Genomic DNA, 17,140 nt, shown 5'->3' on the forward strand with positions numbered 1-17,140 from the left:
TCATTCTAACCCAAATTGTAGCCTTTCCACTAAAATTCTAGCTCCCACCGCAACTGATTTCGCATTTTGGATCAAAGTGTTCAACATTCTATGCAAACTCGTTAGAACAAACGGATCGTGACAACAATTTCATTTGGTCATGATGCCTCGTGATGCTCTCGTTTAAAATGTGCCTGTATAATTGAGAATGAATTGAAATTCATTGTAGGCCGTTGAGGTCTCCAGTGAAAGTGTGTGTGTGTGTGTGTGTGTGTGTGTGTGTGTGTGTGTGTGTGTGTGTGTGTGTGTGTGTGTGTGTGTGTGTGTGTGTGTGTGTGTGTGTGTGTGTGTGTGTGTGTGTGTGTGTGTGCGTCTGTTTGTTTGTTTGTTTGTAATAAACGAGTAGACCCTATTCATACAATTATTACAAAACTCTTCACAATATTAGATATTACATATATATTATATTCACATAGACTGAGATAGCCTCTTCTCACCTGCTGGCTCTCAAAGGTCCAGGTGCTGTCAGGTAAAGAGGCGTCTAAGACGTTGATCATGTCTTTAAAGTCTGTGGTGCTGCTGGGTTTAACGAAGGTGAAGTCACTGTACTCTGACGTGGGAGAGAGACAGGACCTGAAGGACTGACTCTGAGACATCATGTCTCCTCCCAGGACCTCCACGTACTTAATAGGCCCGTCAGTGTTGAGCTGGAGTTGGAGGTTTCTGTTGGGGTTCTTGTAGTCCTCACTGTCGCTCCGTCTCATGCAGCAGCTACCACTGCTTCTGCTGCTCTTAAGACACTTAACAGCTAGAATGAGGAAAGTCACCAGAGAGAGCACAGACACTGAGGCCAGGGAGAGGATCAGATACAGAGCCATTCTCCCCGTTTTTTTGTGAGAATCGTCCGTCTTGTGTCTGAGGTCCAGAATGGGCTCGTGGAGACCGTCCTCTAACAGGACGGACACGGTGACGGTGGTGGACCGAACCGGATCCCCGTCGTCCTTAATCTCTATGAGCAGTCTCTGAGAGGAGTCGTCCTGCTCAGACACAGCCCGTTTAGTCCTCACCTCCCCTGTGTAAAGGTTGACAGCGAACAGAGTGGCGTCTGTGGCCTCTGCCAGTCTATAGGAGATCCAGGCGTTATGCCCCGAGTCGGCATCTACAGCTGTTACCTTGGTAACCAAGTGGCCTGCTTTGGAGGAGCGGGACGTCCTCTGCTGAGAGAGGGAGCCGTGGACAGCGGAGGAGGGGTAGATAACAGAGGGGGCGTTATCGTTCTGGTCCAGGATAAAAACATGAACAGTAGCGTTGCTGCTCAGAGACGGAGAACCGTGGTCCTTTGCCTGCACCTGAATCTGAAACACCTTCAGTTTCTCATAGTCAAAGGAGTGCATGCTGTAGATGCTGCCGTTCTCCGAGTTGATGTAGACGTAGGAGGACACAGACACGTCCTGCACTTTAGAGTCCAGGATGGAGTAGGACAGCTTGGCGTTGTCTCCTAAATCCAAGTCAGAGGCTGACACCGAATACAGTATAGAGCCTGCAATGCCATTCTCTTTGATATACACCGTATAAGATGGCTGAGAGAATATAGGGGTGTTGTCATTCACATCAGTGATGCTTACTGGTATCGTCTTTGTACTCTTTAGAGGAGGGGAACCTTTATCAGTGGCCGTTATTTCTATGTTATAAACTGAGAAATTCTCTCTGTCTAATGCACCACGAGTTACAAGTGCATAGTTGTTAGAAAAAGAGGGGGCGAGACTAAAAGGAGAGCTCTTAGGGAGTTGTAATGAGACTTTACCGTTATCCCCTGAATCCAGGTCCCGCGCACTGATTAGAGCCACTACGGTGCCGTTTGGAGCGTTCTCCCGCACGGGGCTCGGCGGAGAATTAAGAACAATTTCCGGAGCGTTGTCGTTGACGTCAATCACGTCTACCTGCACGCGACAGTGACCCTCCATTTCAGGGGTTCCTTTGTCTTTTGCGGTAATGTCAATGCCATATAATGCATTTGTCTCATAGTCCAAATCAGCCTTCAGAATAATTTCACCCGTTAAAGAATTAACGTCAAATATATTTAAAACTGTATCTGGCGTCCGAGATCCAAAGGAAAACTCAATTTCTCCATTTAAACCTTCATCCACGTCCGTGGCTTTAGGTTGAATAATAACGGTACCTTTTAGACTATTCTCCGGTAACGTTACTCTATAGACATTTTTTTCAAAAACGGGAATGTTATCATTAATGTCTAGAACGCTAATGGTTATTTCAGAGATTCCCGACCGTACAGGGTTCCCTCCATCTAATGCAGTTAATAATATATTATGGACGTCTTTTTGCTCTCGATCGAGAGGCTTCTCCAAAAACAGTTCTGGAACAGTCTTACCGTCCTCGATCTCTTTGAGCTTGAGAGAGAAACAATCATTTTTGCCTAAAGTGTAGGTTTTGAGTGAATTGCTTCCCACGTCAGGATCCCAAGCGCTCTCCAACTGTAGACGTGTGCCAACTGCTGCTAATTCTGATATTTTCAAATACAAATGATTGGAAGGAAATATTGGTGCGTTGTCATTAATATCGCGAATCTCCACCTCAATGCGATGCAGCTGTAAAGGACTTTCCAAAACGGCCTGAAGAGGTAAAACACAGCTGGCCCGTTGTCCACATAAATCCTCTCTGTCTATCCTCTCGTTCACCACCAGCTCACCCTTCCCCGTGTCCACGCTGAAATACTGCTTACCAGCCTCCGAGGCGACGCGCAGTTTGCGGTCGAAAATCTCTGATAATCCCAAACCCAGATCTTTGGCTAAATGTCCGACAACGGAGCCCTGCTTTAGTTCCTCCGGGATGGTGTAGCGAGTCTGTCCGTCTATTGTATTCCACAAGAGGAAGAAATGATGCCACCACAGAGCCTGCCATCTCCAGTCCCGGTACCTCGTTCTCTTTGTCATGTTGCGCTAAAATACGTGATATCCCATCAAGAGAAATGTAATCGCCGAATTCAACATTGTTCCCTTGCCATTGTGACATACTGCACGGCACACATCACAAAACATTCGTTCCTGACAAAAGCGATCACTTGAAACCAATATTTGTATACGTCCAATATGCGCGCATCGCTCTCTGCTCCAGCACCCAATTGTACCTCTAGCGTGCTGGGGCTGCGTGGAGGCAGGGGGTAGATCTCTTTGTACAGTTATGCCTGCTATTGGTGCACATCATCATCCCTACCGTCCAATAAGAGAGAGGCTTAGAAACGCTCTTAAAGCCACACAGTCAACTGCAAATGCTGAACAAGGGAGAGCTACCAATAAGACTCCTGTGTGGTTCTCAATTAATATCGAAACACACGCACACGCACGCACACACACACACACACACACACACACACACACACACACACACACACACACACACACACACACACACACACACACACACACACACACACACACACACACACACACACACACACACACAGAGAGAGAGGAGGTCTGACACACACACACACACACACACACACACACACACACACACACACACACACACACACACACACACACACACACACACACACACACACACCAATGACGTTGAATTATTAGAGTAAATTGCCATAATAGTAATAGTATAGTAATCATTACGGAATATTAACCAATACTCAGAAAATGCACTTAGGATGTCTAAGGTGAAATTCAAATCAGTTATGTGGAACTGCATCATGGCGTTAAGAAACAAAAATTACAAACAATCCAAATGAACAATTCTTATTCCTCGTCAAAGCCCTTTACAAATGTTAAAATGTTGCCAAGTGAGCTGAACAAATAAAAAGGATTAAGCAGAATTCAAAATAGGCCAAATCACAATATTGTGATTTGAACACACACACACACACACACACACACACACACACACACACACACACACACACACACACACACACACACACACACACACACACACACACACACACACACACACACACACACACACACACACACACACACACAGAGACGTATGTGTCGCTGTCCCTAGTCTGGGTGCTGAAATGCTGGGCTTTGTTAGCACAGTGCCTAAACCTTGCAAACAGTGGAGGAAAAAACGACTAACCATTTTTAAGGATTTGCTTGCTCGGAAATATTATTAAGATGCACCTTACATCAAATGTAATATGATATGTATCATATCGAACCGAAGAATATAAACAAGTTATTCAGTTGAATGTATCACATTTGAATGTGATATAATTGAGATCTAACATTAGGATATAATGAACTCAGAAACAGCGAAACTCACAACTATCACAAAACTCTTCACAATATTATAGATTATATATAGATTATGTTTCACATAGACTGAGATAGCCTCTTCTCACCTGCTGGCTCTCAAAGGTCCAGGTGCTGTCAGGTAAAGAGGCGTCTAAGACGTTGATCATGTCTTTAAAGTCTGTGGTGCTGCTGGGTTTAACGAAGGTGAAGTCACTGTACTCTGACGTGGGCGAGAGACAGGACCTGAAGGAATGACTCTGAGACATCATGTCTCCTCCCAGGACCTCCACGTACTTAATAGGCCCGTCAGTGTTGAGCTGGAGTTGGAGGTTTCTGTTGGGGTTCTTGTAGTCCTCACTGTCGCTCCGTCTCATGCAGCAGCTACCACTGCTTCTGCTGCTCTTAAGACACTTAACAGCTAGAATGAGGAAAGTCACCAGAGAGAGCACAGACACTGAGGCCAGGGAGAGGATCAGATACAGAGCCATTCTCCCCGTTTTCTCGTGAGAATCGTCCGTTTTGTGTCTGAGGTCCAGAATGGGCTCGTGGAGACCGTCCTCTAACAGGACGGACACGGTGACGGTGGTGGACTGAACCGGATCCCCGTCGTCCTTAATCTCTATGAGCAGTCTCTGAGAGGAGTCGTCCTGCTCAGACACAGCCCGTTTAGTCCTCACCTCCCCTGTGTAAAGGTTGACAGCGAACAGAGAGGCGTCTGTGGCCTCTGCCAGTCTATAGGAGATCCAGGCGTTATGCCCCGAGTCGGCATCTACAGCTGTTACCTTGGTAACCAAGTGGCCTGCTTTGGAGGAGCGGGACGTCCTCTGCTGAGAGAGGGAGCCGTGGACAGCGGAGGAGGGGTAGATAACAGAGGGGGCGTTATCGTTCTGGTCCAGAATAAAAACATGAACAGTAGCGTTGCTGCTCAGAGACGGAGAACCGTGGTCCTTTGCCTGCACCTGAATCTGAAACACCTTCAGTTTCTCATAGTCAAAGGAGTGCATGCTGTAGATGCTGCCGTTCTCCGAGTTGATGTAGACGTAGGAGGACACAGACACGTCCTGCACTTTAGAGTCCAGGATGGAGTAGGACAGCTTGGCGTTCCCCCCATAATCTAGATCAGTTGCTGATACAGAGAACAATATAGAGCCTGGTTTCCCATTTTCACTTACATAAATACTATACAACTTTTGAGTAAATACTGGAGCATTGTCATTCACGTCGGTGATACTGACTGGTATAATTTTCGTGTTAGTTAGAGGTGGGGAGCCTGAATCTGTGGCTGTTAATTCAATATTATATACTATGAAGCGCTCTCGGTCTAAAAGGCCGTTGGTAACCATTGCGTAATTGTTAGAAAACGAGGGCTTCAGGGTAAAAGGAGAACCCTTCGGAAGGTTTAACGTCACTCGGCCGTTATCGCCCGAGTCCCGGTCTCGGACACTTATCAAGGCCACTACTGTGCCGTTCGGTGCGTCCTCACGCACAGCCTGTGGATCCGAGGTGAGTGTGATTTCTGGCGCGTTGTCATTAACGTCTCCCACGTCAATTTGTACTCGACAGTGACCTTCCATTTCAGGAATGCCTTTATCTTTGGCTACGATGTCTATTCGATATGAAGTCACGTTTTCATAGTCGAGTTGCCGCCTCAGACTGATTTCTCCTGTCACGGAATCAATGTCAAAGGTGGACAGCACTGAGTCCTGCGTGCGCGCTCCAAATGAGAATACCACTTCTCCGTTTAACCCCTCGTCTGCGTCCGTAGCTTTTGGCGTTAAAACGACAGTTCCAATTACGTTGCTTTCACTTAGGGAAACTTTATATAAAGATTTTTCAAACACAGGGAGGTTATCATTGTTATCCAAAACAATAACTGTAATTTGCGACGTTCCGGATTTAACTGGATTGCCCCCATCTACTGCTATTAACTGTAATCTGTGGATAGCCTTTTTCTCTCGATCCAATGGCTTCTCCAAAACCAATTCTGGAATTTTCTTACCGTCCTCAATTTCTTTAACTTTCAAACTGAAACATTCGTCTTTGCTGAGTGTATATGATCTCAGTGTATTACTACCGACGTCGGGGTCCTCTGCGCTTTCCAGTGGAAAACGAACCCCTACCACCGTTGATTCTGCAATTTTTAATATTATTTCTTTCGTCAAAAAACTCGGAGAATTGTCATTGATGTCTCTTATTTCCACCTCTATCCGATGCAACTGTAATGGATTCTCTACTACAACCTGAAGCGGTAAAACACAGTTGGGGCTTTGTCCGCACAACGCCTCTCTGTCTATCCGCTCGTTCACCACCAGCTCACCCTTCCCCGTGTCCACGCTGAAATACTGCTCACCAGCCTCCGAGGCGACGCGCAGTTTACGGTCGAAAATCTCCGATAATCCCAAACCCAGATCTTTGGCTAAATGTCCGACCACGGAGCCCTGCTTAAGTTCTTCCGGGATGGTGTAGCGAGTCTGTCCGTCTATTGTATTCCACAAAAGGAAAAAATGATGCCACCACAGAACCTGCCATCTCCAGTCTCGATACCTCGTTCTCTTTGTCATGCTTGATGCGCTATATTGCAGTATTTCCTTTCGATTTGCTGTACAATAACCATTCCATCTTTACATCCATTGCATGATAAAACAAAATATTCCGGGATAATCGAATGAATTATTCAGATAAATCCTTGAGCATGTCTCATAGTGCATATGAGCGCCTCTCCGCTATTCGAGCGTTGAGCATTTTAACGGTGATGGCAAGGCAGCGGGGGTCGGGAGTAGATCTCTTTGTACAGTTCTTGTTGCTATTGGTGCAAATACAATCTCTCTCACATCCAATCGGAACCAGCCTTTGCGTTTAAAGGCACAGTGCGCGTGGAGGCCTATACCTTCATCGTGAATAAAACCAATAGGAGGCAAAGGACTGCTCATCAAACTGTGCTGTAATTAAATCAATATTTTTGTGCAACCCAAAATATTCTAAGTTTTTGTTCTATACTGTTCTATACTGACAAAACCCTTTACCCCACTAAAAAAAATCATCCAGTGATTTATGTATAAGACCTATTGTTTTTTCAATGGAGTAATTCAAGCAGGTTTATTTTAAATGTCAATTATGATATTAAGGAATACTGTTTTATAATTTCATTGAATTATTGGCTTTCAATAAATATCAAGTCATTGAGTACAAAGGCTGCCGCTTGCCACTGTGCAGCCCAGGGCACTGTGTGTCGCTGTCTAACCGAAAAGTGCTGAACCATGAACCCTAACCTTAACCCCCCCTATGTATCCGTGCGAAGCTGATATGCAAAAAATAACAATAAATAATTAAATTGTGCAGATTTCGTAATCTAATAGTATGTATTCATTACTATGTAAATTCATTGTTATATTTGTAACATAAATAATTGATTTTTCATACAGAATAAGGGAACCCCCACAATGTAGCCTTTAAAAGAAAAGTAAGGTGCACGTTACCATCGAATGGCCCAACGCTCAAATTTACAAAAAATATATAAAATCACATACGTTTGTGCTCAATTGATGCTCACCTGCTGGCTCTCAAAGGTCCAGGTGCTGTCAGGTAAAGAGGCGTCTAAGACGTTGATCATGTCTTTAAAGTCTGTGGTGCTGCTGGGTTTAACGAAGGTGAAGTCACTGTACTCTGACGTGGGAGAGAGACAGGACCTGAAGGACTGACTCTGAGACATCATGTCTCCTCCCAGGACCTCCACGTACTTAATAGGCCCGTCAGTGTTGAGCTGGAGTTGGAGGTTTCTGTTGGGGTTCTTGTAGTCCTCACTGTCGCTCCGTCTCATGCAGCAGCTACCACTGCTTCTGCTGCTCTTAAGACACTTAACAGCTAGAATGAGGAAAGTCACCAGAGAGAGCACAGACACTGAGGCCAGGGAGAGGATCAGATACAGAGCCATTCTCCCCGTTTTCTTGTGAGAATCGTCCGTCTTGTGTCTGAGGTCCAGAATGGGCTCGTGGAGACCGTCCTCTAACAGGACGGACACGGTGACGGTGGTGGACCGAACCGGATCCCCGTCGTCCTTAATCTCTATGAGCAGTCTCTGAGAGGAGTCGTCCTGCTCAGACACAGCCCGTTTAGTCCTCACCTCCCCTGTGTAAAGGTTGACAGCGAACAGAGAGGCGTCTGTGGCCTCTGCCAGTCTATAGGAGATCCAGGCGTTATGCCCCGAGTCGGCATCTACAGCTGTTACCTTGGTAACCAAGTGGCCTGCTTTGGAGGAGCGGGACGTCCTCTGCTGAGAGAGGGAGCCGTGGACAGCGGAGGAGGGGTAGATAACAGAGGGGGCGTTATCGTTCTGGTCCAGAATAAAAACATGAACAGTAGCGTTGCTGCTCAGAGACGGAGAACCGTGGTCCTTTGCCTGCACCTGAATCTGAAACACCTTCAGTTTCTCATAGTCAAAGGAGTGCATGCTGTAGATGCTGCCGTTCTCCGAGTTGATGTAGACGTAGGAGGACACAGACACGTCCTGCACTTTAGAGTCCAGGATGGAGTAGGACAGCTTGGCGTTTTCCCCATAATCTAGATCAGTTGCTGTTACAGAGAACAATATAGAGCCTGGTTTCCCATTTTCTTTTGTATAAATATTATAGGACTGCTGGGAGAAAATAGGGGGATTATCGTTTATATCAGTTATGCTGACGGTTATTATTGTCTTATTGGTCAGAGGGGGGGAGCCTGAATCAGTTGCAGTTATTTCTAGATTATACAATGAGACGCTCTCCCTGTCGACAACATTGCTAGTAACTAGTGCGTAACTATTCGAGAAGGAAGGTTTCAAGCTGAAAGGTGAGGATTTAGGCAGATTTAAGACTACTTTACCGTTATTACCAGAATCAAGATCCCTGGCACTTAGTAACGCAACAACAGTGCCAGCCGCCGCGTCTTCACGCACAGGCTTCGGCTGCGAGGTGAAGATAATCTCCGGGGCATTGTCATTCACGTCTAAAAGGTCCACGTGTACACTGCAGTGTCCATCCATTCTGGGGTTACCTTTATCTTTAGCGGTTACGTCAATTTCGTAGTTTGATTTCGATTCATAATCTAGTTTCCCTTTAAGAGATATTTGTCCCGAGATCGCATCGATGTTGAACACAGAAAGCACGTTTTCCTGTGTGTGTGATCCGAATGAATATTCAATTTCTCCGTTTTGTCCGTCGTCAATATCTGTCGCTTTAGTCTGTGCTATCATCGTGCCTTCCACTGTATCTTCGCTTATAGATACTTTGTAAATCGTTTTCTCAAAAACCGGGACGTTGTCATTGATGTCTAGCACTTTAATAGTGATCTGAGTTGAACCAGATCTCACAGGATTACCTCCGTCGAGGCCTGTTAATATTAGTCTGTGTAAGGGTTTTCTTTCTCTGTCCAATTGCTTTGCAAGGACCAACTCCGGAACTTTCCTTCCTCCAGCCACATCGTTAACCTTTATACTAAAGCAATCATCTTTGCTAAGAGTATACGACTTCAACGAATTAATCCCAACATCTGGGTCTAATGCGCTTTCTAAAGGGAAGCGTATCCCTATCGCGGTGGATTCTGCTATATCTAAAGTCACCTCGTTGGATGAAAACCTTGGCGAATTATCATTGATGTCCTGTATTTCAACTTCGACCCGATGAAGCTGTAATGGGTCTTCAATGACAACTTGAAGTGGCAATATACAGCTCGCGCTTTGTCCGCACAACGCCTCTCTGTCTATCCTCTCGTTCACCACCAGCTCACCCTTCCCCGTGTCCACGCTGAAATACTGCTCACCAGCCTCCGAGGCGACGCGCAGTTTACGGTCGAAAATCTCTGATAATCCCAAACCCAGATCTTTGGCTAAATGTCCGACCACGGAGCCCTGCTTTAGTTCCTCCGGGATGGTGTAGCGCGTCTGTCCGTCTATTGTATTCCACAAGAGGAAGAAATGATTCCACCACAGAGCCTGCCATCTCCAGTCCCGGTACCTCGTTCTTTTTGTCATTCCCGCTCTGTTATACCACATTATTCCAAAAATGTAGATTCATCAGCGACGGATTCCCCGTATTGCAAACCATTGCCGAATATTATATTCCACAAAAACATATTCGGAGATAACCATGCGTTCGGGGAACGATATTATTCATATTACGAGAGGATAACGACAGCCCTCTCCTCAAATACTGTGCACCGTAACTGTTGTATTGGCAAGGCTATGGACCAGAGAAAGGATCTCTTTGTACAGTTCTGTATTCTATTGGTGCAGTGCATCGTTCCCTGCTATCCAATCAGAGGCTACCTGGAGAGCGCTCTTAAAGCCACAGCAGCAATGCAGCCTATGCTTTCCCCATGGATCGAGTTTACCTAATTACTTATCAGAATGGAGCATTTTCTGTTGACCTACCACACACACACCCACACACACACACACACACACACACACACACACACACACAGACACACAGACACACACACACACACACACACAGACACACAGACACACAGACACACAGACACACACACACACACACACACACACACACACACACACACACACACACACACACACACACCAATGACGTTGAATTATTAGAGTAAATTGCCATAATAGTAATGGTATAGTAATCATTACGGAATATTAACCAATACTCAGAAAATGCACTTAGGATGTCTAAGGGGAAATTCAAACCAGTTATGTGGAACTGCATCATGGCGTTAAGAAACAAAAATTACAAACAATCCAAATGAACAATTCTTATTCCTCGTCAAAGCCCTTTACAAATGGTAAAATGTTGCCAAGTGAGCTGAACAAATAAAAAGGGTTAAGCAGAATTCAAAATAGGCCAAATCACAATATTGTGATTTGAACACAACCTTATGCACTCAATAATATATTCACAATCATTGCTGAATGATTATTTTGAGTTATATTCATCTCACCTGCTGGCTCTCAAAGGTCCAGGTGCTGTCAGGTAAAGAGGCGTCTAAGACGTTGATCATGTCCTTAAAGTCTGTGGTGCTGCTGGGTTTAACGAAGGTGAAGTCACTGTACTCTGACGTGGGAGAGAGACAGGACCTGAAGGACTGACTCTGAGACATCATGTCTCCTCCCAGGACCTCCACGTACTTAATAGGCCCGTCAGTGTTGAGCTGGAGTTGGAGGTTTCTGTTGGGGTTCTTGTAGTCCTCACTGTCGCTCCGTCTCATGCAGCAGCTACCACTGCTTCTGCTGCTCTTAAGACACTTAACAGCTAGAATGAGGAAAGTCACCAGAGAGAGCACAGACACTGAGGCCAGGGAGAGGATAAGATACAGAGCCATTCTCCCCGTTTTCTTGTGAGAATCGTCCGTCTTGTGTCTGAGGTCCAGAATGGGCTCGTGGAGACCGTCCTCTAACAGGACGGACACGGTGACGGTGGTGGACCGAACCGGATCCCCGTCGTCCTTAATCTCTATGAGCAGTCTCTGAGAGGAGTCGTCCTGCTCAGACACAGCCCGTTTAGTCCTCACCTCCCCTGTGTAAAGGTTGACAGCGAACAGAGAGGCGTCTGTGGCCTCTGCCAGTCTATAGGAGATCCAGGCGTTATGCCCTGAGTCGGCATCTACAGCTGTTACCTTGGTAACCAAGTGGCCTGCTTTGGAGGAGCGGGACGTCCTCTGCTGAGAGAGGGAGCCGTGGACAGCGGAGGAGGGGTAGATAACAGAGGGGGCGTTATCGTTCTGGTCCAGAATAAAAACATGAACAGTAGCGTTGCTGCTCAGAGACGGAGAACCGTGGTCCTTTGCCTGCACCTGAATCTGAAACACCTTCAGTTTCTCATAGTCAAAGGAGTGCATGCTGTAGATGCTGCCGTTCTCCGAGTTGATGTAGACGTAGGAGGACACAGACACGTCCTGCACTTTAGAGTCCAGGATGGAGTAGGACAGCTTGGCGTTCTCATTTTGGTCTAAATCATTAGCAGACACGGAGTACAGTATTTTACCCGCTGGATAATTTTCTTTAACGTAAACCGTATACAACGACTGGGAGAAAACCGGAGGATTGTCATTCACATCTAACACGTCAACACCTATAATTCTCTCGCTAGACAGTGATGGTTTGCCCAGATCAACTGCAGTTATCTTAACTTTGTAATGGGCGTTGTTCTCACGGTCAAGAGCCCCGCTAGTGACCAACGCATAATGATTAGAAATAGACGGCTGAAGTTTAAACGGAGAGTTTGAAGAAACGCTCAGCATCACTTTACCGTTGTCACCCGAATCTGGGTCTTTGGCGCTTAGTAGCGCAACAACCGTCCCTATAGCCGAGTCCTCTTGGATGGGTGTCGTTATGGACGTCACAATTATTTCAGGTGTATTATCATTAATGTCTGTTACCCTTATTTCAATAGCACAATGACCATCCATCTCAGGGTTACCTTTGTCTTTGGCAACGACGTCAAATTTATGTAGATTCGTTTGCTCATAGTCTAAATCCCCCTTTACAACAATAGCCCCAGTTAGATGCTCAATGTCAAACAATGCTAAAATTAAATCGACGGTTTGTTCTCGAAAGAAGTATTCAATTTCTCCGTTTAAACCCTCGTCTGCGTCCGTGGCTTTTACGCGCACTATTTCAGTCCCAGGTGTTGTGTTTTCGGTTACATTCATTTCGTAGAGCTGTCTTTCAAACTGTGGTGCGTTATCATTATTATCAATCACTGTCACAATGATTTCAGAAGTCCCTGATCGCCCAGGATAACCACCGTCTACGGCTGTCAAAACGAGCCTGTGCACAGGTTGTTTCTCCCTGTCGAGCGGCTTTTCCAGAATTAGCTCGGGGACTTTGCTACCGTCTTTGTGGTTTTTAACGTTCAATTTGAAATGGTCGTTTTTACTTATCGCGTAAGAACGCACTGAATTCGACCCAACGTCGGGATCCCGTGCGTTCTCCAAAGGAAATCTCGCACCTGGGTTAACGAGCTCTGCTATTTTTAGTATATTTTCTTTTGTAGCGAAATCGGGTGAATTGTCATTAATGTCTTGTATTTCCACATCGACATGATACAGCTGCAACGGGTTTTCTATGACGACCTCCAGAGGCAACAGACACGGTGACTTGGGTCCACACAGCCCCTCTCTGTCTATCCGCTCACTCACCAACAGCTCTCCCTTCGCCAGGTCAACGGTGAAATACTGCCTCCCAGCCTCGGACGTTATCCGTAATTTACGTTGGTAGAGTTCAGAGACAACCAATCCTAGATCTTTCGAAATATTCCCAACCAAGGAGCCCTGCTTTAGTTCCTCCGGGATGGTGTAGCGAGCCTGGCCGTCTATTGTATTCCACAAGAGAAAGAAGTGATGCCACCACAAAAGCACCTGCCATGCATGCCGTCTCCTCCACATTTTCCCGCGATCTATGAAACGCATTGCTTTCCATTTAATTCCTTACAAAGGCCAGTGGATACAACGAGGCATGCCGTAAAATGCTGATAAATCCTCATATTCTGCAGTTATGATACACATAGGGTATATGTCTCCATGCGCGTCCCCTTCATTCGCTAACCGTTGCAACGCTGGCGGGGATGAGGCTTCACGGGAGAGATGCAGTAGATCTCTTTGTACAGTTCTGTTCGTGAGTGGTGCACGGTGTTCTACCAATCAGGGCTTCAGCAAGCGCCTGGAGAATAGTGACGTATAGTAGACCTCAATCCAACGTCTACTGCATCACTCCAGTATTATTCTACAGCGTTTTGCCCATGAATGGATGAGAATATATCAGTTAACATTACGTTCGTTCGGTCTCTTACCCGGAATATATTTATCATATCCACCTGTACTCTAACCTCTGGAACATTCTGGAAATAAAAGACTAAAATAAATAAACTAAACTAAAATAAAAAAACAAATCATAATCATTGTGTCTATAAATGCTTAATTGTTCACACGCAACAAAAAAAATGCTATGTTATTATTCCACAATCTTTGGTCTGCAGGTACAGTGGACTCTTGTGGCAGACAAGGCTCATCGATGCCTTCCTGTGGTCATGGATAGCTAGTGCAGTCTACTCCCTACGTCATTGAGCACTACAGAGACACGCACGGATGATGCACGGATGATTCTGTCAGCAACCGTCATGAAAGACCCGTATGGAGGTAAGTAGAACACACTCGCCCTCTCTCTCTGTCTATCTCTCGCTTTCTCACACACTCTCGCACTCTCTCACACACTCTCGCACTCTCTCTCTCTCTCTCTCTCTCTCTCTCTCTCTCTCTCTCTCTCTCTCTCTCTCTCTCTCTCTCTCTCTCTCTCTCTCTCTCTCTCTCTCTCTCTCTCTCTCTCTCTCTCTCTCTCTCTCTCTCTCTCTCTCTCTCTCTCCATCACCAATCCCTGCTTCCTCTCTCTCTTTCTCTCATTCAATCATGTGCACGCACACCTACATAAGAGTGAATACATTTCAAATAATTTAGATCTTAGGCCAGTTTCACCCATCAAAACAATATAAAAGCATATGTTGCTATTATCAAAGATACAATTACAGTGTTTATCTTTCCGCTGCCAATGCAAATTATTTACGGGGACAATTTCGTTGGCATAACACGGATGTGAGATAGACGACGGTCGAATATATTATTACATTATTATATATTATTATTATGCAATTATTCAGTGTTAACCAGTTGAACCCTCATCTGCTTTGAGTAAAACGGGCGACAGGGGGAGCAGTAGAGAGTCAGCGTGAGAGACGGGGAAAGGGAAAGGGAGGGGGGAGCGCGGCTGCCTCACTGAGAGAAACGGAGCGGTTTCAGCACCACGCGGGTGGACAGCGCCACACAGGCGGCGGAGCAGTGCCCCTGCACTCTCTCCGCTGTCACTGCACAAGGCACGCGGAACCTGCCTCACAAAGGCTCTTTCTCAGTGACTCAGTATTGGCTGCTGATTACTTCTTATATATATATATGTGTATATAAACATAATAAATAAAATAAATAATACATCAATATTACACAATAAAATTGCAATTAGAAAAATAAATATATACCATTCAGGCTTTTAGAAAATGTTACCCTCCATAACAATACACAGTGCTAATTGGTTAAAATGGCAATTTTGTAATATCTCAAAAAAAGACAAAGCATTGTCTAAAATATTTTTATTCTGAGATGGTAAACTGAATGTGCCGGTTCCATGATTGAAAGTGAAGACGGATGAAAAAAATAAAAACAACGGTAGGAGGTAACAGCAGTCTAAAACACTGAAAGTGTGGTTGGTTAGGTTATCACAAGCGAGTGACATAGAGGTATGGAGATACTAATAAAGACATGATGCTCAAGAGGGAAAAGATAGCTTTATGGACTTCAGGACAAATACACATTTGTGTATTTTGTGTAGGCATGCCATCCCCATGTAAAGTGTAATCCCGACCAGGTATACAATCCAATACTTGAGTCAAATGTATCGTCTGACCCCAAGTACTGAAATACCTTCATTAGAAGGCATTCTGCTTACGTTTTTGTACCATATCGGTTAAAGATTTCAGTAATACATAGAACCTCATTATTCTCGTGAATCACCCACTTGCTCGTGAACCTAGTGATGATAAACAAATTGCTCCCCGGCTCGGGATGGGGTGAAATCATCAAGAGACCCAAACGCAGCTGTCCAGTGTTTGTTCAGCCTCAGGAGTGTGTGTGTGTGTGGGTGTCAGTCTGTAAGTGTCATCAGGGGTATTGACATTGGCAAAAACATTGAGCCTATATATGAAATTAGCTTATATTTTGGCTAAATACTTTGTTTTCTTTGTTAAAATGGTCTGCCTATATTTTCAAATTCTGTTCTTCTAATATATTTGTCTCAAAAGACATGCTAATCATGCTTTTCAGAAAAATAATTATATCCCAGTACCCCAACCTATTATAATCCCCCCATTATAGTATTGAGCCAAAACACATTTTGATGTTCATATTGTGATGCAGCACTTTTTGTTTGTAGCATTTCTTTGTGGGAAACTGAAGGTTGCTTTTAAACAGAAACTTTGGTTGTTGTGCGCTTGTCAGTAACGTTTGCCATGCGTATGTGTATCTGTGTTTTAACTCAGATAGCAGAGAGGATGTGTCTTACCTTGTTTGGAGAGACAGGGACGTAACAGGCGGTAGGAGAGGGGAGGCAGGAGCAGGAACAGACAGGAAGGGAACATGGAAGAGAGAGAACAAAAGAGAAAGAAAGAGATATCGGTTAGATTGGTGATCCAAAATATAACGTTTGTTTGGAAGGGGCTGTTCACCATCATACTTACCTGCTTATTCATCCACTGTGAAGTGGGATCATTGTGTGGTGATGTGGAACTATGCCTATGGTACATGCTACTGGTCTGACTCTATGTAATTATAATGTGTTGTGTTTTTAAACTGTAAAGCCTGTGAGCAACCAAACAGCAATACATTTAAATACATCACATTAGATATAGAAAGATAAAAAAAAAGAAAAAGAGGAAGAGGGAAAAATAGGTAATTTTAAAATATAATAAGTATTGACCAATTGAGGGAAATAGTAATAAATGGGTACACAAATGCATATGGAATGAGATAAGGAAGGATAGATGGATGTGTTGCTATTATTGTGCTAATTCCAGAAAATGATGATTACAGTGGTGGTTTAAACACAAATAAAAACATAAGAACAAACACGCAGTTATTCTTCGTCCATCTGAGCAGTAGCCTGTGGAATAGCAATATGATGACCTCATTGGAATAAACATCATCCTAGATGGGCTGAGGTTATTTGAAGGTCAGTGCAGGGGGTCAGAGACCATAGTAAAGGAGCCAAAACACAGCCCGGACCCTGAAGCGGGCACTACCCTATAGCGACAGCAGAGGGCCTATAGGAGAGGCAGGGTCGGCTGCCATGCCTTATT

At 45.0% G+C, this 17,140-nt stretch overlaps 6 protein-coding genes across 12 annotated transcripts in view; all 6 read right to left on the bottom strand.

Annotated features, from left to right (window-relative positions):
- Positions 1-17,140, bottom strand: part of LOC130390127 (protocadherin gamma-A2-like) — a 58,050-nt gene that overhangs the window by 24,201 nt on the left and 16,709 nt on the right. Inside the window, exon 2 of one of the 7 annotated variants that reach the window (XM_056599887.1) lies at positions 16,234-16,347. The exons of 5 other annotated variants lie outside the window; for them this stretch is intronic. In XM_056599887.1, the coding sequence (XP_056455862.1) occupies positions 16,321-16,347 (27 nt within the window). In that variant the 3' untranslated portion in view covers positions 16,234-16,320. Of the gene's footprint in view, positions 1-16,233; positions 16,348-17,140 lie in introns of those variants that run through there. One more of the 7 variants, XM_056599888.1, reaches the window with a different exon arrangement.
- LOC130390133 (protocadherin gamma-C5-like) lies at positions 341-3,197 on the bottom strand. Its single transcript, XM_056599898.1, has one exon. The coding sequence runs from the start codon at positions 2,928-2,930 to the stop codon at positions 393-395; it is 2,538 nt and encodes an 845-aa protein (XP_056455873.1). The 5' UTR covers positions 2,931-3,197; the 3' UTR covers positions 341-392.
- Positions 4,013-6,819, bottom strand: LOC130390139 (protocadherin gamma-C5-like). Its single transcript, XM_056599904.1, has one exon. The coding sequence runs from the start codon at positions 6,806-6,808 to the stop codon at positions 4,319-4,321; it is 2,490 nt and encodes an 829-aa protein (XP_056455879.1). The 5' UTR covers positions 6,809-6,819; the 3' UTR covers positions 4,013-4,318.
- LOC130390138 (protocadherin gamma-C5-like) lies at positions 7,758-10,391 on the bottom strand. The gene has a single exon (XM_056599903.1). The coding sequence runs from the start codon at positions 10,270-10,272 to the stop codon at positions 7,783-7,785; it is 2,490 nt and encodes an 829-aa protein (XP_056455878.1). The 5' UTR covers positions 10,273-10,391; the 3' UTR covers positions 7,758-7,782.
- On the bottom strand, positions 10,905-14,375 carry LOC130390141 (protocadherin gamma-C5-like). The gene has a single exon (XM_056599906.1). It carries the CDS (start codon positions 13,653-13,655, stop codon positions 11,178-11,180), a length of 2,478 nt encoding a protein of 825 aa, XP_056455881.1. The 5' UTR covers positions 13,656-14,375; the 3' UTR covers positions 10,905-11,177.
- The window catches only part of LOC130390148 (protocadherin gamma-A2-like), a 20,725-nt gene continuing 19,818 nt past the window's right edge, over positions 16,234-17,140 (bottom strand). The window contains exon 2 of the mRNA XM_056599913.1: positions 16,234-16,347. Within this exon, the coding sequence (XP_056455888.1) occupies positions 16,321-16,347 (27 nt within the window). The 3' untranslated portion in view covers positions 16,234-16,320. The remainder of the gene's footprint in view (positions 16,348-17,140) is intronic.

Source organism: Gadus chalcogrammus, chromosome 10 (genome assembly GCF_026213295.1).
Source record: "Gadus chalcogrammus isolate NIFS_2021 chromosome 10, NIFS_Gcha_1.0, whole genome shotgun sequence".
Lineage (NCBI taxonomy): Eukaryota > Metazoa > Chordata > Actinopteri > Gadiformes > Gadidae > Gadus > Gadus chalcogrammus.